At 35.9% G+C, this 24,320-nt stretch overlaps 1 protein-coding gene across 1 annotated transcript in view; it reads left to right on the top strand.

Moving 5' to 3' along the window:
* The window catches only part of Lrrc9 (leucine rich repeat containing 9), a 77,711-nt gene that overhangs the window by 26,078 nt on the left and 27,313 nt on the right, over positions 1-24,320 (top strand). Inside the window, exons 11-21 of the mRNA XM_070032442.1 lie at positions 46-222; positions 563-680; positions 7,074-7,206; positions 9,015-9,137; positions 10,223-10,338; positions 11,459-11,671; positions 13,362-13,481; positions 16,048-16,239; positions 18,271-18,396; positions 20,946-21,080; positions 22,773-22,950. Of these exons, the coding sequence (XP_069888543.1) occupies positions 46-222; positions 563-680; positions 7,074-7,206; positions 9,015-9,137; positions 10,223-10,338; positions 11,459-11,671; positions 13,362-13,481; positions 16,048-16,239; positions 18,271-18,396; positions 20,946-21,080; positions 22,773-22,950 (1,631 nt within the window). The remainder of the gene's footprint in view (positions 1-45; positions 223-562; positions 681-7,073; positions 7,207-9,014; positions 9,138-10,222; positions 10,339-11,458; positions 11,672-13,361; positions 13,482-16,047; positions 16,240-18,270; positions 18,397-20,945; positions 21,081-22,772; positions 22,951-24,320) is intronic.

Raw genomic sequence — 24,320 nt, 5'->3', positions numbered from 1 at the left:
TATTAAGGAAAATCTGTTCTTTTGGTTTTTTACATTCCTACTTAGGTTTAATTCCTGCTATGAATTGATTTTGTCTCGTTTCTGTACATGGGACTTCAAAGCATATGGTATTACAGGAGTGAAAGTAAAACGGGTGATTAAAGTTAATAACCGTATTCTGAGACTGAAATTTGAAGAGAAGTTTCAAAGTTTTATCGACCGTGCAGATTTACATAACTCAAAGTAAGAAGTTAAATTCTGCTGTGAACAATTTTTTATTTTATTTTACTTTATTTATTTTATTATTAAACATTATTTACTTTTTTTTTTTTTTTTTTACAAAAAGTCTTCCTGTTTAAAGTTAGCTAAATTGAAAATATACCCTGTTCCTACACCTCGCACAGCTGAGACAACCTCCTAATTTATCCACATTGGATTTCTTTTGGAAAAGTAGGGTTGGGAATAGAAGTATTAATAAGGACACTGGATTGTTCAATTAGCAGAAAATATTCATGACAATTTATGTAGTTATCTGAAGTTTTTATGAAATTTTCAACCTTTTTCTGTTTCAATTGCTCTCAAGAAACCATCAAAAGATGCTGGAATGCCTTTTTTATGTTTTTGATCCAGAAGTTACAGTGAAGAAAAAGCAACTGCTCCAAATACTCGAAAAAGGATTCAAAGACAGTGATGCAAGCAAGGTAGCATAACATGTCACTTAGAGTAATGCTTTCTTCCTAATGCATGAACTTCTGCCACCATTCAAGCTTCTGTCCAGGTTCATGGCAAATTCTACTGGGACATCACAGAAAGGCTGGCATCCTCCCTCTTTGGCTTATCATCCTTTCATTGCTTTATCTGCATGGCTCTCTACTTGATCCCATTTTTATGTTGTAATCTCTTTATTGATAACTTTGGAATCTGTTTTAACTGGACATAAGTCTATTAATAATCTTTTTTTGTGAAAATGATGTACAGAGGGGTTACAGTTACAGGAGCAAGGTAATGAGTACATTTCCTATTGAGCATTGTTGCCTCCTCCTTTGTTTTCCCCCTACCATCCCTTCCTTCCCACCTCCACAGCTACTCCCCCAGCCCTGCCAAAGTTGTAACGTTCATTTTCACCATAGTGTTTTGTACATCTCATTGTTACAATGGGTCAGCCTGTATCCTTATTTAAGCATTTTGTTTTTTCCCTTCCCCTCCCCGAATTAGAGAAGTATATATATACAAGACGCAGGGCACCAACCTCAAATACAGTGAAAACAGGGGTTATACTGTGGGGGAGGAACATACAAAGAAACAAAAAAAAAAATCACATAGTACATTATAAATACGTTAGAAACAATAGCAAGAATGAAAAAAGATATTTGTGTCCCTGTCTTGGGGTTCATTTCACTTAACATCATCTTTTATGGTCATAAGTAGCTTTTGGCCTTTTCTGCTTGTCCTACACATGTACTAGTTATTGCAAATAAGGGAAACCATGGGACCTATGTTTCTTTGGGGCTGGCTTACTTCACTTCATATAATTTTTTCCAAGCCTTTCCATTTCCTAACAAATGGGGCAATGTCATTCTTTCTGATGCAGGCATAGAATTCTATACCACATTTTCTTGATCCATTCATCTACTGAGGGGCATCTGGGTTGGTTCCATATCTTAGCTATGGTAAATAATGCTGCGATAAGCATAGTTGTGCTGGTAGCTTTAGTGTGGTCTTGTTTGTAATCATTTGGGTAAATGCCAAAAAGTGGGATTGCTGGGTCATGGGGGAGCCTATGTGGAGTCTTTTGAGGAACCTCCATACTGCTTTCCAAAGGGGTTGAACAAGTTTACACTCCCACCAACAATGCAGTAGGGTTCCCTTTTGGCCACATCCCCTCCAGCATCTGTTGTTACTAGATTTCTTGATTATAGCCATTCTAACTGGGGTAAGGTGGAATCTCAATGTTGTTTTGATTTGCATTTCTTTTATGGCTAGAGAGGTTGAGCATTTCTTCATGTGTCTATTGGCCATTCTTATTTCCTCTTCAAGTTTTTATTTCCTCTTTAAGTTTTTAGCCCACTTATTTATCAGGCAGTTGTTTCTTTGAGGATTTGTTGTTGGGGTATTTACTCTTTTGAGTTCCAAGTATATTTTAGATATGAGACCCTTGTCCGTTGTATGGCTAGTGAAGATCTTCTCCCAATCGGTGGACTTTCTCTAATGATCTTGCTAGCTATGTCCTTTGCCATGCAGAAGCTCTGCAGCTTCATTCAGTCCCATTTGTCCAACCTTTCTTTGATTTGTTGTGTTTCTGAGTCTCTGTTAAGAAAATTTCGACCTGTGTTATTAGTAATCTTCAATCTTTTGTTCACTCTCCAAAATCATCTTCATTTTGAAAAAATATTACTCTTTAATTCTTAACTTTTTTTTCCCCTGTCATCATTTCTTTTCTACTTCACTGTCTATACCTTTGCCACTGGTGGCTGCTGAGTTCCCAGATGTCCATCAGCTTTTCTCAAATCTCCAGGCACACAGCTAAGGAGCGCCTCCCAGTGCTTTTCATATAGATAAAATGGTAACATTGCTGAATTTGGAGCCTAGTGATTCTCCTCCCTGGCTGTTTCACCTCACCTCTTTGTGCTCATTTCTTCCTATTTGTAAAATGAAGAAAACAGGCATATCTATTTGGAGAAACATTGGTAGGATTTCATGAGATAATGAATTTAAAAGGTTTTGGGTATCAACACATCAATATTCATATATCGCTATTTAAATAGCCAAAAGTAAGAAACAACCTAGATGTGTGCCACAAAATAAATGGTAAAGCAAAAGGCATTAATATGCACAGCTACAAAGCAAAATGAAATCTTGATACATCTGACAACACAGAATAACTGAAAGCATGCTAAATGGGGAAAAAAAGGGTTAGAGATAGCAGCCATTAGCGGAGAAAATTACAGGGCTGACATGCTACCCAACATTCTACTCTAGCTAAACAAAGAGAAAAGAAGATATTGAAGGATCCTGTGTATATGAACTACTTAAGACAGACAAACCTAGAAACAAGAGGAGAACAAAAGTCACCAGAGGTAGGGATGAGGACTTACTGCTTAACAGGTACAGATTTTCAGTTGAGGATAATGAAATAGGGAAGATAGATAGTGGTGATAATTAAGGTTTCAATACAGTGTGAAAATACCTGATATCACCGAATTGTGTGCTTAAAAAATAGTTAAAATAGTAAATTTGATCTTGTGTGTATTTTACCACAATTTTTTAAAAAATCACCAAAACTAGCGTCTGGGTTCTCTGGAAAATGAATTGGAATAAGTAGGAGCAAATGGCAGGTACTATGTGAGGGAGTTACAGCAGTAGCCCAGGCCTGAGTTGGGGGCATGGGGTCCGGTCTAACAGAAAGTTGGTGGTAAAATTTCCCTTACTGTCTTTTCTGGAAGGGTACTAAGGAGGTGAGGCGCTCAATGTTTTAGAAGGTAGAATGAATCTCACATTTAATCCAGATAACCACAAACCATCATAGGCATAGAGGGTGGAATAAATATGGAGTAACACTTCATATATGTTTTCTACCACCAGCTACTGTTGTAGATAACTGTACTTTCTTCTTTTATTCTCCTAATAGCTCTCTGTGTGGTTCTATCCACGAGGGTGTCCGCCTCTTACACATAACTATTAAACATAAGAAGTGATGCCAGTGTGCTAAACGTTTAAATAGCAGTATTTCAAAACTTAGGATGAAAAGACTATACTTATGTTGATCATACATTGAAATAATCGTACTTTGTATGTCTAACTAAATAAAATATTATCAAGATATACCAGAAATAACCACTGGTTAGTATATTAAAATTTTTTGATGTTGTACTACTATTGACTAAAATATTAGGGACTACTAATTGCTCATTCTCCTCTGAAACTCTCTTTGACGTCCATAATATTATACTGTTTCTCTCCTATTTTCTGATTGTCATGTCATTTCTGTTCCTCCTCTTACCTCTAGCCATGAAAATAACATGAAGTTAAAGGTTATTTATCTCTTTTTTCTCCAAATGCCATCAATTACAGTCCTAGAAATAGGGTGTATAGCATGTAAGAAGATCACATGAATTAGATTTCTATGCTATTGTGAACACTAACAAGCTAGATAAATGTATCATCTTCATGGCCTCTAATGTAATAGATAGCTGTGTAAGTAGTTGAAATGAGAGAATTGGCTTAGGTTGTCTGTCTTTTAAGGCAGAAGGGTGGCTGGAGTAGAGCTGAAGAAACGACCTTCAACCTAACGCCTTATTACCAGATATAGCAAATATCCAGATTAAGTATGTACTGCCCTTGTGATTCTCCGAAATGCAACTTAGAGCTATGTTTCCCTTTGATAACATGTATTTCCTGCTTGTTTTTTCTTGTGATAAATTTACTTAACCTTCAAAGGTCAGCTTAAGGGCATTCTCTGTGAAGCCTTTTCTGATTTCTGCAATAGTGGGAGCCTTTGTCCCAGTATATTAATAAATCAATTAATTAATTTAGTCAGATTAATCAGAGAAGGTCGCTAAAATGGAAAGCTGCTAAAAAATTATTTACTTAACAAATCTTTTAATTAACTTAAAACACAATTTACATTGTCATCTTCTAGGGAAGGCCAAAACCTTTGACCATGAAATTGAAACTCTGAGTAGTCTTTCTTGTGACAGATACAACCATATTTCCAATTAATTTTAGTTTCCTTCTATTTGAACACACACTTAAGATTCTTGCAAAACAACTGGAGTACAAGAATTCATAGAGTTTGTATGTTTCACCTGCCTTGGCCAAACTTTATTATTACCTTCACCCACATGTTTTGGCAGATATTTTAAATAGTTATGCTCTTGAAATTTACCCAGTTTTCCACTTAATTTTCAACACAACAGCTTTTCTTCTTTCTGTTTCATTGCTTTGTGTAATCTCCATCTTCAAAAACAAGTACGTGGCATAGCAACTTTGAGAACAAAATTAACATCATAACATGACAGGAATAAGAGTGAAGCACATCAGTATATAATAAAATGCCATGTAGCGAAGCACTGGTGGCTTATGCCTGTAATCCTAGCTACTCAAGAGTGTGAGATATGAGGATCGTGGTTCAAAGCCAGCTCAAGTAGAAAAGTCCCTGAGAGACTCTTTATCTCCAATTAACCACTCAAAATCAGAAGTGGCACTGTGCCTCAAGTTGGTAAAGCACTAGCCTTGAGCACAAAGAGGCTCAGGGACAGCACCTAGGCCCTGAGTTCAAGCCTCACACTGACCAAAAAAAAAAAAGCATCATTTTATCTTTGAATTGTATCTACACTTTGGGTTAAAAGAGCAGAAAATGCCCATTAATCCTAAATTGTTAAGCATGTGCTGATTAAGTGACAAGTAGTTGAGAATTGTAACTCTAGAATATTTTTGTATTGAAATGTAATCACTTATGTCCATTTATCTACTAGTCTTTAATTAAGGACCAGGGCTTTATTTAGTAAATGCTTAATAGAAAAATAGAAATCAAGGTGTGCAAATGATTTATGTCCATAGCACCTATTTCTATACCTTCTTATGTTTTTCTCATTTTTAAAAAATAATTTTCTTTTAAAGCTCTAGTTATTTAGAGTATATCCCATTTTGAGGCTTAGCCATAATCCCATTTCCTCATCAAATTAATTCTTAACCATTTCATTTAAAAGGGTTATGTTACCAAACACATATTGTGATGTCTTTTGTTTTTAATTATTAGGTATATATCCTATCTTCCCCTCCAATAAGTGAGGGCCATAGTCACGTTCTGTTCCAACAATGCCATTCACATGGTTACTGATTTTCACTGCAGTCTTAAAAGATTACTTATCTTACCACAAGTATGTAATTTGTGATCATATGAATCACAGTTAAGCATTTATTTTTTGACAACTTTTTTGGATAGTATGTTCCATAGGAAAAAAAATACATAGGTCATAATGATTTGGCTATAAATATAAAACTAGTGGTAAATTCTAAACTCTGAGATTGTACCAAGAACCAAATTGGCCTGAGTTCAAATTATGCCTTTGCCAGTTTCTACTTCTATCCTTAGACTTCATAAATTTCTCTTCTGAAGAGGTGGGGGAGAGTAAGAGAGAGGGGAAAGGGAGAGGAAGAGAAAGATTTTTGTTTCCTTTTTAGAGTTAGATGTAAGGCAAATACTATTGATATAACACTCTGAAGAAAGTATGTTGCAATGAAAAGTTAGATTTCCAGGGCTGGGAAAGTGGCTTAGTGGTAGAGTGTTTGCCTAGCATGCATGAAACTCTGGGTTTGATTCTTCAGCTCCACATAAATAGAAAAATCTGGAAGGGTTGCTGTGGCTCAAGTGGTAGAGTGCTAACCTTGAGCAAAACAACACAGGTACAGTGCCCAGATCCTGAGTTCCCCCCAGGACTGGCACAAAAACAAATTCGATTTCCATGCATTAGAACAATAAAAACATTTGCTTCTAGAAAACAATGTAGATGAGTAGACAAGAATTATGATATCAATAAGAACCTTCACTGATGTAAGCCTTTTGTTGTGTGTGCTGGTGCTAGGATTTGAACTCAGGGTCTCGCCCTCTCACTTGCTTGGCTTAGTGGACCTTTTCACTCACTCTACCCGTGAGCCACACCTCCAGTTTCAGAACTTTCTTTTCGGAGTTAACAAGAATGTTAGTGGAATGTTCATCGAACACTTCTGTTACTGTACCACACAGTGTTGTAATTCTTGATTTGGGCTGCTTTTCCAGGGACCAATTTTGTTCTTTGTCATTGAAAAATATTTTTGTTATCTCTAAGTAGTTGTACAATGGAATGACCATTCAACAAAGCAGTTTATGAATACAGTGTGTCTTGATCACTGTCTATCTCCATATGAATTTAAGATGTTTCCATGGCTTTACATGATGAAGTTATGCACCTGGAGTTATCTCTTTCTTTTCAAAGTCTGGCCCACAGACTTCTTTGCCCAGACACAGAAGCATAAAATAATAAACCATCTGTATTGAAAGTCAAAGTATTGTCATTTTCATGAAACACAAATACAAAGATTGTTTTTCTTTGCAGCTGCTTCCCACAAAAGAAGCTGTTATTCTTGCTAACAGCCTAAGTGTATGTGAATGTCCCCGATTCGAGTTGCTACAGCAAAAGCACAAGGATGACAAGAAAAACTCAGTTGAACACGAGCTCTTCAGACACGGTAATACAAATGGATGGTGTTTCTGAAGCTTTAAGTCATCCAATTTGCTAATTGTTTTCTTGTTTTTCAGTTTCTCACTTTATTTGGTGGTACTGGAGTTTAAACTCAGGGTCTGTCATTAGGCACACTCTCACCTTTCCCCATTTTCAACCCTTGTTAACCATTTTCATATCATTTTTAATAATTTTTATCAACACAGGAGATTTGCTTCAAGCCATTACGTTTCATACTTACCAGTGTTATCTATTGATTTACCCACACTGTCAACTAATACATAGTATTATGCGTTAGCATTAATAGGAGGAGACTTACTTGTTACTAAGATGTTTACTTAGAATGTTTAGTCCAGCTTACATACACTTCACAGCCTGCTTTTGTTAATTATGGCGTGTCAAAAATAAACTCAACATGTATATGTATGTGTTTAGATACATATGAGTACATATATTAGTTAGAGACAACTATAAGAAAAAGACAAGAGAATTTGGCCCATATATGCAATAGGCAGATAAAACATTCTGAAGATAGGATTTTTATTGAGTCTTCTTAATGTAAAGTGATAAAGAAACCAAGGTATACTTTAAAATCAGCTAGATAAATTGTGAAGTGTATGGATTTTTTCAATAAGTTTTCTTCTAGAAAATAAATTTGGGGCATTTTAATTTATGCATTCATCAGTGGTTTGAATCCATGCAATGGCTTGAATACACATAAATATAAATGTAAGAAACAATTTGTAGAACAACTCTAGGAGAGTTTACCCACAGCCTAGGGAAAAAGACTAGTTCACCATGTCTGTCGTCTCTTACCTCCAACATTTCTGCTGTTCATTCTTCGGTTCTTCAAGCTTTTATTGAATGTTTACCATATGTTTAGGTATCGGTAGGTGACAGGAATCTAGTTTATGTAAATTCAACAGTTTTTCTTTATGGTGTTTACAAATATTAATGATCACATATAAGTGTGAAATTATGATTTTCATAAGGGCTGTAACATGAAGTCAATGCACAGTATCAAAAAAGATATAATGGGGAAAATGGATCAGGTCAGACATTAAGGATCACCTATTTTTTTATCTCAACCATCAAACCTATTGAGAATTGGAGGGATAGACATGTGGGTTATACCTATCTAGAGGGTTCTCACTGTCGTGGGAGATATGGCACTCAATGGTAGAATACTCACCTAGCATATGTGAAGTCCTGGGTTTGAGACCTACCATCACCAAAAAAAAAAAAATAGTGACTTAATTTTAGAAGATGACATTTTAGGATCCAGATTATAGTTCTGATAGGATGATTTACAGTGAACTATAAATTATGTGTGTAATGCAGTCCTTCAGTTAATAACGATCAGAAAATTAAGCTAATTAAGGACTCCTTACTTGGAAAAACTATTTGCTGCTTTTAAAGTCATTCTTCCTCAGTCTCATTTTTACTTGATCTTACTCAAAGGCAAGAAGTGATTCCATTCCCATCTTTAAAAGTTATATTCTCCTATAACATGCTTTCTAAGACAATTAGGCTCCCCTAATTTATATTTCATCTTACATGTAGTAAAAAATAATCACTTGTATTATTAAATACAAGAAGCATTTTTATTAACTGAGTGAAAATTAATCTGTCTCATTAGTGCCTATCATGTAATTTAAATGATAGGTGGCACTAAAATGCTTATCTACTAAATAGGTGAGCATTTCTTTTTTCCTTTAGAGTCTTTAAATCCTCAGAATTCACTAAATCTTGGTCTCTCCAAGCAATGGATCTGAAAGCATCATTTCTAATCATTTTCTCTTCCTTCATATTTAGGGATCCTCCTCATTACGAAAGTTTTTCTTGGCCAGACTGTTCAGGCTCATGAACAAGACTCCATCACTCAAGCCAACTATCCTCTGGTTAATTCAGTTTACATCCCTCAGAAGTATAAACTAAGTATGTCTGTCAGAAAATGAATGAACTCTCATCTCTCTGAATACAGAACATGTATATTTAAGCTAATACTAGCTTATAACTTAAACATCTGCCTCAAAAAAGGTTTTTAAACTTTTCTATAAAAATCTGTTTGTGGCTGTTAATTTTTTTTTGTTCTCTACTGCAATGATCCTTATTTGTATGTGTATGTAGTTCACAATTATAAGGTTGAAATTAAGTGTACTCCCACACATAATCATCTGTAGGTATTTGTGGGAAATCTGTCTTAGGGCCACGCCTCAGCCATGAAAATCTAAATCTGTGGATACTCCTGTCCTTCGTATAAAATGGCAAAGCATTTGCACATGGCATATATACTTTTCCTGTGTACCATAAATACTTTCTATATTACTGATCACACATGAACACATTATAAATCCTATGCTAATATATTGTTTAGAAAATAATGACAAAAATTCTGTGTATCGTATACTTTTTAAAATATTTTTACCTTCATTTCGATCTTGATTACACATGCATATGCATATGCTAATTTTCAAAAGTTAAAAAAACTACAAAGATTTTAGAGTACTACATTTGTTTAAAAACCATATGACCTTCTAGCAAGTATTTCACCAGTAGCTGGCCACGTCTGTAATCCTAGCAACTTTGTAGTCTGAGAGTAGAAGGATCACAGTTAAGTCCAGCCCAGGAAGAAAATTTTCAGAGACTCTTATCATGAAAATAACCAGCAAAACACAGGGCTAGAGGTGTGCGGTTCAAGTAGTAGAGTACCACCATAGCAAGCTTAAGTCAGGTCCTAAGTTGAAACCCAAGTGTAACTATGACCACCACCCCATAAAAATAAAGCACATCCTTTATTCAGAAACAAAGTGAAAAACTATAAAAAGAACATGAGTAAAATTAAACCCAATAGTCTATGTAGTAAAATTAAAGAATTCTTTTTAAAGGAGTGAAAAGTTTTTCTCATTTATAAACTCAGTAATCGGGAGTTATTGAGAACCAACTTACTATATTTAATCTCTGCAAGAGTGAAAAGCTGTATTTTATTTTGAGTGTTTTGCTCATTTTTGTGTTTACTCCAGATTCTGTCTCAGGACAAAGAAATTGTGATTGTGGCTTTCGACAGTGCAAGTGGTTTGTCTTTGATCATGAACTCGTTTTGCCAGAATACATCGTTGAATATGAGTATATTACAATGGTATGAATTGTTGTAAAGTTTTAAAAACAGGCATTTCTTAAGTGGGAACAGAATAGCAATTTGAAGTCTAATCATGATATCTAGTCTATATTTTATCTGTGAATGAGCGAGAGCCTGCTCTGTGTCTGCGTGTGCATGTATAATGGCTGGTCAATGTATAATGGCTGGTCAGTGATGGTCTTAGTTTTCAAAACAAGTCATTATAACACTTAAGTATTTTTATTCTGCAGCTATATATGGGAGTAATATACAGCTGTAGTCTCACTGGAAAAGGTCCAACCATATTGAAGATTATAGAGTAAACATGAAAATTTGTCTTTTACTTTAGGCCCCCACCACACCTTCTCACCAAGGTATCAACTGTTAACAGGTTGCTTTCAATCATTTTTCTATTCATTTACATATGTAACAACACCATTTTACACATTCATTTCTCGGCTCTTCTAGAATATTTTCACTCACCATTGCCTTCTAGACAGTTAATTTGATCTGCTCCTACATATTTGGTTTATCAGCATTTATTAAATATTCTTATTTAATGAAGTGTCTACCCTATTTTTTTCTTTTATCATAAATGCCTATTCTACTAGATTAAAAAAAATTCTCTGATAAACTATTTGGGTTCCTTTATCTTTTACAGCTATTTCTCCCTGTGTATCTCTTGCTCATCCATTCACAATTCTTACTGCAGTTACTTATTTTCCTGATAATTAGCTAGAATATCTTTCTGCTCTTTCATTTATCCACTCTAAGCATCAAGTTTCTTGGCATCTGTCATCAGAGTGGCTATCTCCTGAATATGTTTTGGCTAGAGGTTACCTTTTTTGCTCCCAGTTCAATTCCTCTGGTTTATGTGTCACCATTTCCAGCCTTTGTTGGGGCACTCTCCTCTGTGGAAATATTGCTAACTTATCTCAAGAAATTTTCACTAAATGGGAGTAGATACCTCCATGCCTAGTCTACAGTCATAATCTGCTCTCACAGACTTTCTATTGTTATTTTGTTCATCATAGATATTACTGTATAATTGAAAAATGTACCCATCTTTTCCATATAGCCTATTTGTTTTTCAAAATGATAAATCAACTGGATTTTCAATATTTTTAATAATCTTTTTTAGGCCAAGGCTCACTCTTTATTTTCTTCACTCAACAATGCCATTCTAGAAGAAAGCAAGAAATTTTCAGAAGGATCAGTATTATCCCAAGATTTGAAGTTTGATGATGAAGTTATGAAAATGGAGCCCAGGATTAAGCCCCGAACAAAACTTATGGCTTTAGATGATAAAACAATAGTTTCTCTTGCAAAGACCAACATTTACAGTCATATTGTGGTAAGTAATAGGAGGAAAGAAATTTGGAGAAAGGAAATTTATATTTTAAATTTGAATGTAGCACTAGATATGAAGTCTAAAGATAGATACAAGGCCAGCTACCTAATAATACCAGCTGCACTGGACATTGATCAAACAAACTAAGCAAATCAATGGAGGGAATGAGTGGGAAAGAAGGAACACCTGATGCTATGCAAAATGAAAGAAATATGCATATCCACCCGATGTGGAAGAAATAACTGTATTGTCAAAGCTCGTAGAACTCATAAATGTTATAGACCACGATAGACAATTTGCCCCATGAAAGTTAGAATGTGTTTGTGACTTTAACTAAGCATCACTATCCCACAATACTGTGAAATTTAGGAAATTATGTAACCACTTAATCACAATAAATTATTTGAAAAAAAATTAAAGATAAATAACATTAAGAGAATACCAATAAGAAAATCAAATCCAATGTGTGATGTTAAAAGATAAATATAGTTTATAATGGCATCCCTGACTCTGCTTCTTGATTGCTATGAATTCTCCGATAAATACCTTCACCCAGTTTTAATTGCAACATGAGATTATTTACTTTGTCTGTCTCTATTTTCTTGATGTGGGTGATAAATTTGCCCCTCAGGAATGCTTTTGCTGTGTCCTACAAGTTTCTTTGTGATGTGTCTTCATTTTCACTGAATAATTTCTTCTTTATATTATTTTATTTATTTATTTATATTATATTATATCACTTTATAATTTCTTCTTTAATTTTTTCTATTACCCAGGTGTTGCTTAGAAGTATGCTGTTCAATTTCCATGTATTTGAGTAATTTCTGCAATATGCTTTGTTATTGAGAACTAGCTTGATTCTACTGTGGTCGGATAGGATACAGGGGATTATGTCAATCCCCTAGTATTTGTTGCACAAACTCTGATATGGTCTATTTTGGAGAAAGTTCCATGAGCTGCTGAGAAGAACACGTACTGTGTCATTTTAGGGTGAAGGGGTCTCTGTGCAGGTTATGAGCGCTGAGGTTTGTCTCTGTTTGCACTCTCCGGATCAGCACCAGTACCTTGCAGGTCTTCTGCACTGGCGTTCTGTGTAGTTCTGGGGTTCCCAGTTCTGTGTAGTTTGTGGGGCCAAGTAGCTTTGGTGGGATGGAGCCCATCTGCTCACGGAGGATGGGTCTTTGTGTAGGCTCTGGGCTTCGAGGTTTCTCTGTTCACCTGGATCAGCAGGTCCAACACTGGTTACCTCAGGCCTCTTCTGTGCAGGTGAGCTGCAGACAACCCCCTGTGTCTCTGGGACTCCAGCAGCCCCTGCCTGGCTGGGCTGGCCAGGGCTTGGTGCATTTGCCCACAGCCAGTAAAGGTTGGGGGAGGGGTCTTTGTGCTTCTCTGTTCTGAAATTCTTTCTTTTCTTTTCTTTCTTTTTTGTTTTTTTGCACCTCCTGTTTCTCTCTGGTTGTTTTTTTGTTGTTATTAGTCTCTTGGGGAAATTAAGCGTTAGAACTCGAACTCTCTTTTTGGTTGGAGAGAGCTGTGTCCCATCGCCATCTTGGCCTCCCTTCCACCTTAATGTTATTTAAAATGACTACTTTCTTATTCTGTGTCAAATTAGCTTGTGTAATTATTTGAAACATTTCAGATATTCATACTTGAGTATGATGTAGAATGTAATCTTAATTTGCATTTATTTCAGAGCCTAAATCTTCATGGAAACAGTCTGAGTAAACTGAGAGATCTCGCCAAATTAACATGGCTCCGAAAACTGAACATTAGCTTTAATGAATTTACTTGTTTAGATGATGTATACCACTTGGTAAGCACTAGCTTTTGAAACCTAAAAAAAGGTGAACTTATAGAAGCAGAGTAAAAATGCTGGTTGTCAGGGCCTAAGAGGAGGGAACTATGGGAAGATGTTAGTCAAAAAAGCAAAACTTTCAAGCTGGGTGTCAGTAGCTCAGGCTTATAATCCTAGCTACTCAGAAGACTGAATGAGGATTGAGGTTCAAAGCCAGCCCAGGCAGGAAGGTCCAAGACTCTTTATCTCCAGTTAACCACCCAGAAGTGGAGCTGTGGCTGAAGTGGCAGAGCACTAGTCTTAAGTGTAAAAAGCTCAAAGAAAGCACCCAAACCCTGAATCCAAACCCCTGGACTGGCACCAAAAGGAAAAAAAATGGAAAAATAAAAAAAGGACAAACTTTAAAGTTCTGCGTATCTGATGCACAACGTGGGTGATAGTGATTGTGTTCATTAACTTGATTGTAGTTATACAATTCCATAGCATAATCTTACCAAATCATCCCATTATATAACTTAAATATACTCAAACTTAATCTATCAATTTAATATAAAAAAGACTTGCAAAAAGGACAGAAAAACTAAATCATAAAACCAAAGGACAAATGATAAATTGGGTTACATATTTTAAAATAACTTCCTTTTAAACATTTCTATTAGCATATATTTGTTTTACATGGAAATGACATCATGATATTCCTATACATGTCTATAAGTATCAAATTTACCCCCTCGGGCTGGGAATGTGGCTCAGTGTAGAGTGCTTGCCTAGCATGCATGAAGCCCCGGGTTCTATTCCTCAGTACCACCACTGTACCAAAGAAAGCCAGAAGTGGCCCTGTGGGTCAAGTGGTAAAAGCACTAGCCTTGACCCCATAGAGGCCCAGGGACAGGCCTCAGCCGTGAATTCAAGCCTCAGGACTGGCAAAAACAAAACAAAACACAGAAACACTACCTACATCATGCTGTTTTCTTTAAAACAAGTCTTAAGTTTAGATCTTTATGCCATCTTCATACACAGATGTAATGTATTTTGGTGTTATTCATCTCCATCGTCCTCTTCCCCTTTGCCCCTCCTGATTGACTCCCAGTCACACAGTTACAGTCATGTTCTCTCTCTCTCCCTCACTTTCTCTCTCTATATATATATATTACATATATGATACATATATAATAGGTAATACATATCTGTGTGTATCTCTTAGGTCTAGATTCTACATTTAAGAGGAAATGTGGCATTTGTCCTTCAGAACCTGACTTACTTTTCTTAATCCTTTTTTTTTTTTTTTGTCCATCCTGGGGCTTGAACTCTGGCCCTGAGTGCTGTCCCTCAGCTCTTCAGCTCAAGGCAAGCGCTCTACCACTTGAGCTAGAGCACCACTTCCAGTTTTCTGGTGGTTTATTGGAGATAAGAGTTTCACGGACTTTCTTGCCTGGGCTGGCTTTGAACCATGTTCCTCAAATCTCAGCCTCATGAGTAGCTAGGATTACAGGCATAAGCTACTGGCGCCCGGCAGTCTTAATCCATTTTGAACTGTTTTTCTGAAAGGATAACTTTTGTCTTTTTGAGAATACTTAGCTATGTACCAGTGGCTCATGCCTATAATCCTAGCTACTCATGAGGCTGAGATCTGAGGATCATGGTTCAAAGCCAGCCCAGGTAGAAAAGTCCCCGTGAGACTTTTATCTCCAAGTCAACTTTTATCTCCACTCAAAACCCAGAAGTGGTACTGTAGCTCAAGAGGTAGAGCTGCTAGCCTTGAGCACAAAAAGGGTCAGTGATAGTGCCCAGGACCTGTGTTCAAGCCCCATGACTGACAAAAAAAAAAAATACAGCACATAGAAACACTACCTACATCATGCTGTTTTCTTTAAAACAAGCCTTAAATTTAGATTTCATTTGCTTAACAAACATATTCCTGGAATATGACTCCTTTGAAATAATACTGTAAAATAATTTCTCAGACTTGGTTTTGAAATGTTCTTTGTTTAATGTCATTTCCATCTCCTTCTGCTTTTGTTTTCCCGGGTGCTTGTTCTCCACGAGGTGAGGGGTCCCTGTTTACCCTTTATTTTCTAGTTTTCCTTCTTCACATGCAATGTTCATCTTTCCCATGTGTTTATTACCCAAGTTGTTTCTCTTTCTGCTTTGGCCTTTCTACCTGAATGTGACATTCATAAATGTTATTTGCCTTATATTTGCTTTCTTACACATCTGACACCAAATGTAGTAATGATATGCATAGGCCATGAATTTTGTCCAACTTTTAGTGTCTCTTGTTATATATCATATAAAAAAATAACTACATATGTGGTTCCAGGAGTACAATCTAGCATTCTCTGTTTACATAGGCCCTGGGTCATTCACACTGGTAATCTATGTTACAAGAATACAGTATGAGTTAAGAACTACAAAGATGAAATACCTGAAACTCCTTAGGAGGTTTTTTGTGATGTTGACCATTTTTGTGATGTAACTGCTGTATAGGCTTTCTGTGGTTATAAGCAAGCTTGTGACATATTTTAAAAACTCTATAAATTCAAGGCATGATCATCAGCTTCAGTTCTGATTGTGTATGTTACAGTCTAACCTTGAATATTTGGATGCAAGCCACAATCATGTGATAACCCTTGAGGGATTTAGAGGTCTGATGAAACTGAAGCACTTAGACTTGAGCTGGAACCAACTGAAAAAATCTGGTGATGAAATTAATGTGTTGTGCAAACACACCACAAGCCTTCTCACTCTTAATATTCAACACAATCCATGGCAAAAGGTATGCAACAGACATGTTTTTTAAAAAGCAAACACTCAAAGCCATTTTCTCACTACTTTCTATTTAATAATAGCCAGGAATAGGCAAACTGTATTTTTCTACACTTCCTTTAATCCCTTCCTACATTGAATTCAGTGTACTGATGGAGTGAATTGAAATACTGCTGCAAGAAAATGCTATACTTGCATGTCATTAGAGATTTTATAATCTCTAATAGTTTGAAAGCATTATTGCTTTCAGAGTAATGTCACTATCATTATCATTATCAAGACCTCTAGAGAGTTGATAGATCTGTGTGCCAGAACTTTTTACTGTAATGGGTAATGGCATACAAGAACCAAGAATAACGTGGTTACAGTAATACTACTCAGGAGAAAACATTTTTATTTATTATCTGTCCTCATCTCTAGTTAATAGATACATTGAACTTGTTATAGTTTGCATTTTGCATTGTTTGTTCTCTATTTTAAGTCCAGAAATCACTTGTCCTCATAAACCTTCATTTTAACACATCATCTTACAAAAGAAGTTTGGTTAAATATTTTTATCCTCATAAAATATGTAACAAACCTTTAATGATATGTTTAGGACTAGCTTCAAAGTTTTTTTCTTTGTGCCAGTCCAGGGGCTTGAAATCAGGGCCTGGGAAAACTGTTTCTGAGCTGTTTTGCTCAAGGCTAGTGCTGTACTATTTGAGCCACAGCACCACCTTCCACTTTTATTTTTTTGATGGCTAACTGAACATGAGTCTCATGGACTTTCCTGCCCAGGTGGGCTTTGAACTATGATCCTCAGATCTCAGCCTCTTGAGTAGCTAGGATTACAGGTATCAGTCACCAGAGCCCAGCTTCCAAGTTTTTAAATAAGCTTCATTTGTAATTTAAGAGTCTTTTCTGCTTCTAAATTATAAAGCTGTGGTCAACATTTCAAAGGCACTGAAGAATGCTTGATTCTATTAAATTGATCATATTGCTAAATTTATGTTTCTTCTTTTATGTTCAGAAAAACTGAATGATGTTTTCTTTTGCCAAAGCAGAATTCTTGGGTGACCACAGAACAACTGTCTCCCTGCTGCCAAATTATATGTGCAGGGCTGGAGATCCGTGTTGAGTTATATATGAAGCTTGTTGGCTTACTGCCAATCTAGACAAACAGGAGTTGCTACAGTTGTTCTTTTAATTCTTTTCTCCCATGGTCACTTTCCAACAGCGCATGTGATCTCCCCTCTTCATACCATAAAATATGAATTCTGTTATAATTTCAACAATTGTTTATTAGCTAACCGGGAGGCTCAGATAGGAAGATGAGTTCAAAGCTAGCCCAGTCTGAAAAATCTGAGTTATCTCCCACCTAGCAAGTAGTAATGACAGAAGGGGAGAAGTGGCTCAAGTGGTAGAACACTAGCTTTGAGCAAAAAAGGGCAAAGCCATGAATTCAAGCCCCAGTACTAGCATACTAGTGCATGCACGCGCACACACACACACACACACACACACACACACACACACACACACACACACACACACACACACACACACACACACACAATAAACAACCAGCCAGTGGCTCATGCCTGTAATCCTAGCTACTCAGGAGGTTAAGATCTGAGGATCAAGGTTTGAAGTTAGCCCAGGCAGGAAAGTCTATGATAGTCTTATCTATAATTAACCACCAAAATTCCAGGTGTAGAGCTATGGTTCAGGTGGTAGAGCATGAGCTTTCAGCAAAAGAAGCTCAGGGACCCATGCCTAGTTCCTGAGTTTAAGCTCCAGTGCTGGCACAGAAAAAGAAAGAAGGAAGGAAAGAAAGAAAGAAAAAAGAAGGAAGGAAGGAAGGAAGGAAGGAAGGAAGGAAGGGAGGTAGGAAGGAAGGAAGGAAGGAGGGAGGGAATTAAGCCAAATCTTTATTTTTAATCATTCATAGTAAACAAGAAGCTCAGTCTTAATCTACATAGAAAGGAATGAAGAAACACTCCTTTCCATGTCACATGTAATATTTTGTGAAAATTAATTTGTTGCTCTTTTTCCCAAGCCAGCCACATTGAGGCTGAGTGTTATTGGCAGATTAAAAACTCTTAAACATTTAGATGGCCTCCCCATTTCTGAAGAAGAAACAACAGCAGCTATGAAATTTATCGCTGGATCAAAGATTAGTCAGGTTAGAGTTTACTCTTTAATGTTTCTTATGTTATTTGGAACATATAACTAGTATTTCCCATATTGGTTGTTTTGAAAATTTTGTGTTTCCTCCTACCATGTAGTGATCATGCCAGGGACTGTTTTTCTGTTTAAATATACTGTACCCCCATTTAATACCAACTGGTGGTATAGATTCTTTTACTTTCTACAGTCTGAATACCACCCCGAAAATGCCTCTAAGGTAACTTTTTTCCTAGTCACTTGAACTCACCAGAGTCCTTTATAGAACCCAAGAGAAAATAAGCAACTTTCTGAGGACAAGATAAGTTTAGAGGCATTGACAATGCATTTAGTAAATTACTTAATATTGACATTAAATGTGTCTGGCAGAAAAGAATAAAATCTATTAGCCTTGAGGGGAGGAAATGATTTTATTATCCAGATTTAGAATGTTGTTAGGGCTGAGACACCAGTGGCTCATGTTCGTAATTCTAACTATTACTCAGAGGGCTGAATGAAAGGATTCCAGTTTAAAGTCAGCCCAAGGAGACCTTATCTCCAGTTAACCAAAAAGATAGAAATGAAGCTGTGGCTCAAATAGTAGACTGCCAGCCTTGAGTGAAAAAACTTAGGGATAATGCCCAGTCCTTGTGTTCAAGCCCTATTACCAGCATTAAAACATTTTTTTTAAGAATCTAGTTTGGGTTTGGAGCTGCCATACTTTATTTAGCTCTGAGGTAAAATGTTTGCCCAGGTATATGAGGCCTTCGAGTTTGATCCCTAAAGCTATGAGGAAAAGGAAAGCTATACTTTAATTAAAGACTCCTATCTCTACTTATCAAACTATTTATTTTTTATGGAATACTTGTATATTAATTCCTGAAAAAGCATAACATATCATTTGGGATATATTTTAAAAAAGAGGAAATTTTTTGTTGATAAAAATATAATAAACGGGGCTGGGAAGGTGGCTCAGTGGTAGAGCACTTGCCTTGCATGCCTGAGGCTCTGGGTTCGATTCCTCAGCACCACATAAGCAAAAAGAAAAAAGCCAGAAGTTGTGCTGTGGCTCAAGAGGTAGAGCACTAGCCTTGAGCTGAAGAGCTGAGGGACAGCGCCCAGGCCCAGAGTTCAGGCCCCACAACCTGACCCAAAAAAAGAAAAAGAAAAAAAATATAATAAACCTGAAGAAGACTTGAAGATTTACTCTACCAGAAATCAAAACCTATTAAAATATTTTAAGACAGTGTGATAGGAATACTGAGTCAAGAAAGTAGACCAACAGAGCTGAATAAAGATATAATATAGACCTGAACATTTGTGGAATCTTGATAAATAACAGAACTGCCTTTTCTGACCAGAGAGGCTACTTAATAAAAGACATGGGGACATGTATGTTAAGACCTTCACTGCAAAACCCCAAACCAAAACTCCTTTAGAAAATTATCACAGATTATCATTATGCCCTTGAATTAAGGAATAATTTATTAGGCCAGATGCAAAGAGCATAAACCATAAAAGATTGATTTTGTATACATTAAAGCTGATATATCTTCTTCTAAAAAGACATTATAAGGAAAGTAACAAAAACAAAACAAGATATGTACTAGAAAAAGAAATTTGAAAACAAGTGTCAAAATACAACTTTTGTATATTTAGAATTTATAAGGAAAAAGACAACCAGCTGAAAAACATTGAGGCAAATTATTTGAATAGATAGCTTAATGAAGGGGAAATTGTAACAGCCAGTTAACTTAGGAAAATATTTTTTACCAGTTATCTCCGGTTTTACTTATTGCCAAAATACTTGTCTTAATATTTAAACAGTATCATATTTCAGCAGGAATATAAAGTAACAATTATAGTTATGATTAGTTTGTAAAAATAATTTGGCATTATTATACACATATATACATACCTCAAGACCTCATACATTGTAAAGAAATTCTCACATATATGATCCATAATACTATAAATAAAGAAGCAAACCAAACAAAATCAACACCAGTGTTCATGGTCAGGAACTTAAGAATTAATAGTATACATCAGTGACATATGAATAAGCTACAACTACCGACAGAAGCCTAAATGAAGTTTATAAATAAGCTGTTAAGCTATAAAAGCCTATTACATAAAAGTACATTTATTTGGTTATGTACAGCTCAAATATGTGCAAGAGTAAATGATAAATGGCTTATCGATATAAACATGGGACTTCAGAGAAACTAAATGAAAAATTGATATGGGGATTATATCTAAGGGAAAGGCTTAGGATGGGGGCCTGCAGAGAGATTAAGGATATTATTACTATTTCAGGTGGTAAATAGTTTATGAGTGGATTTATAGGGTGTCTATACTGCAGTAATTCCTTTGATGTTGTATAAATGTTATAATAGTTCAATATTTTCAAAAGCAGTTAGAAAGATTGATTAAAATATATGTGGATATTAAATATATTTTAAGGCAAATATTCTATTTATTGGGCTATTTATCTCTGGGAAGCAAAACTTTTTTAACTGTGAACATCTGTATGATCTTTTATTCATCATATGTTTATTATTTTATTAGTTATCTCTCTTGCAGCATTCTAGTTCTAAAGAAGAGAGACCACGAGTACTTAGTATACTGCCTACTGCCAAAATCCTGACACAGATTTCAAGGTTAGGACCATATTTACATCTAAGTGGAAACTGGCACCTAAAGGTAAAGTCTAATGCTATTAAAATTAATGAAAAGGCTAAATTTAAATTGATTTTCTTACTTAGCTTTGGTTTGTGTTCATAGTTAAGAGTCAGAAAATTGAAAAAGATGAAATTAAAATACAGTAAGAAAGGAACACTTAAGGTCAATTTTCTTTTTTTGGGGGGGGGGTAGGTGAGTCCAGTCTTGGGGCCTGAACTCTGGGCCTGGGCACTGTCCCTCAAATCTTCAGCTCAAGGCTAGTACTCTACCCCTTAAGCCACAGCAAGACTTCTGGCTTTTTTTTCTCGCTTATGTGGTGCTGAGGAATCGAACCCAGGGCATCATGCATGCAAGGCGAGTGCTCTACTACTGAGCTACCTTCCCAGCCCTTAAGGCCAATTTTCTTAGAAAATTTCCAGTGTGAAATATAGTATTTTTAATTTTAGTTATAATAATTCAGAATTTATTACCATTTGTTTTGTCAGTCCTGGGGCTTGAACTCAGGTCCTGGGCACTGTCCCTGACCTGCTTTTGCTCAAGGCTAGCACTCTACCACTTGAGCCACAGCACCGCCTCTGGCATTTTCTGTTTATGTGGTACTGAGGAATTGAACCCAGGACTCTATGAGTGCTAGGCAAGCACTCTACCACTAAGCTACTTTCCCAATTTATTAACTTTGTACTTGAAACTTTGTACTCCTTTACCAACAACATCTCTACATATAATGGAGATCATGTAGTGTTTAATTTACAATATAGCCATACCAAGTTGTAAAATTTTATGTAAAATTTTAATGTGTCTATCTTGTTTTGATAATGTTGGAAAGAATTTACAAGATAATGTATTAGAAGAAATTACATAAGAAATGTACCATATTTCAAAAACTAAAATTGGAAGGTTAAGTGATGGATTGATGTCATAGGAGCTAGTCCTCAACGATAATTGCCATATTATCAGAAATTTGGGATAAAGGTACTCAGTAAACCAAAGGGTCGATTCCAACAACATGGCAAAATAGGCCAGTCAATTTTAAAGGCTCAAAGCCAGAGAAATAGTTGAAATTCATTTGGCAGGGACAAAGCACTGTAGTCCACACATTTGCCTGAATATACCAAAGTCTTTTCTAGAACCAGTGTGGAAAAATAGAACCGGGAAAAGAGAATGTAGAAACTTGATAGGAGCTAGCCTAAAAGAAGCTCTTGAAAAATGGGTATTTTATTATGGGATATATTTTGGTAGTAAACTCCAGTGCGTCATTGGCTGACCCCATGGAGAGTTCTGGAATTAGGATAGCCTTTAAATTTGTCCCAAGATGGGATGAGAAGCTGAGCCCTTGGTATCTCTCCAGTGTTGGCTATGAGCCAGCCTGAAAAGGAAGGTGACCCTGGGCAAGGTGGCTCTCTGCAGCTGAGTCCATTCCTGAAGGGGCTGACAGTAGCAAGTTCTGCCAGTGCAGAACCAACTGCAACAAGCCCTTGGCACAAACAGGAAGCTGAATAACACTGTGTCCAGACTACAATAATAGTCCTGTGCAGTTACAGTCTTGCCAAATAGTCAAATTTTTTGTAAACTAAGCCATACCTTTAGTTCTTGAAAGAATTATTTTAGGATTTGTTTATCATGTTGGAATTATTTTGTTAGCTTTTTAAATCTAATAACATTGAATTTGCTTACAAGATACAGAAGTAACATACAATGTGAATTATTGTATAGATAACTGCCTTAAATTTAGATGGACAACATCTCTTTGAAATCACCAATTTAGAAAAATTGGAAAATTTGAAATGGGCATCCTTCAGCAATAATAATCTCACTAAAATAGAGGGCTTGGAATCCTGTGTTAATTTGGAAGAGCTCACATTAGACGGGAACTGCATCTCAAAGATAGAAGGTAAGGTACATGGGCACACTTAAGTCTTTCAATATGGATGTCTGAATAAGAGCAAAAGATAGAACTTCCAGGAAGGTTTGCAGCAGAGAATTCTAAGTAGACACTGATGGGATTTGGGAAGAGCTCTCAAATTTAGTGAGCCCAGCAAACTGACTTTTACCTCCTCTGTCTCTCCTCTCCTCTGTAACAAAATGCGTAGAGAATATAACTGGCATGTTCACACTGGAAGGCAAAGCTAAATGAGTGGATCAGTGAGGTATATTTGGAAAAAGACCTAACAATTCTGTTTATTTCACAAAATATGGACTGGAAGTTCTATTTGGAAATTTTAAGACTTTTGCTGAAAATGAAAAGTATATGTCACTAGAGACTGAACATCACATACATTAACACAACCTTTTCTATGTATCCACATAAATTAAGCACACTAACAATTCCCCAATAATGAGAGTACTATATTTTGACTACTTAAAGTTCAGTAGTAACACCTACCTTTCTGAGGCAGAGTGTATAAGAGACCTTTTTCTCCCTTATCTCACCAAGTTTTCAAGATTCTTCATTTCATTTTGGCTTATGCTTATCTGCAGACTAAAAATGTAGCATTTAAAGGAAATGTGCTAAATACTTTCTGACTCCTCTTAGCTTTCATTCTTATCATTGTTTAATGTTGTGAATCTGAAAAGAAGTTGAATGTGATTTTTAAATTCCATTTAATTATATAACCTCTTAGAAGTAGATTTCAGCATGTCCTTTGTATGGATAAAGAAATCAAGGCTCAGGAGTTACATAATTTATCTGTGGTTCCAAATCTAGTAGTGTTACATTTGAAATCCACTATGACTTCAAAGTTCTTATCTTCAGCAAGGTAGTGGTACACTCTTATTATCCCATCATTCGGGAGGCTGAGGTAGGAAGATCATAAGTTCAAGAAAGATAGAGGGAGGGGGAAATGGAGAGGAAAAGGGAAAAAAAGAAAGTTCTGCATTATCCTGCAATTATGAAGTGCATATATTATATAAAGATAATTCAGATTCTGATAATATGGATATTCTAAACTTCTGTCTTAAAAGTACTTTTAGGTGTACAGCAGGATAACCGGGCTAAATTCTCTTTTTCTATTTTCTAAATTCTGTAATGCAGTTGATTCTGTGAGTAATACATTTCAGAGTGTCATAATCTAGTTTCTTATTATTAATGCTTTCAAATGAAGACTGGCAATTATTTTGAACTTTGTAGAGTATGGTACTGTAAGTGTAAAAAGAATGTTAATTATATCATATGAATGTTCTTTGAAAGAAAAACTTTCACCCATTTTTTTTAGCATCTAGGGACTTTTTGTTAACACCTAAAAAGAATGAATCTACTTGGAA

The sequence above is a fragment of the Dipodomys merriami genome, unplaced genomic scaffold, assembly GCF_024711535.1.
Source record: "Dipodomys merriami isolate MVZ:Mamm:240054 unplaced genomic scaffold, mDipMer1.0.p SCAF_1, whole genome shotgun sequence".
Lineage (NCBI taxonomy): Eukaryota > Metazoa > Chordata > Mammalia > Rodentia > Heteromyidae > Dipodomys > Dipodomys merriami.
This window is presented reverse-complemented; position numbering and strand designations above follow the sequence as displayed.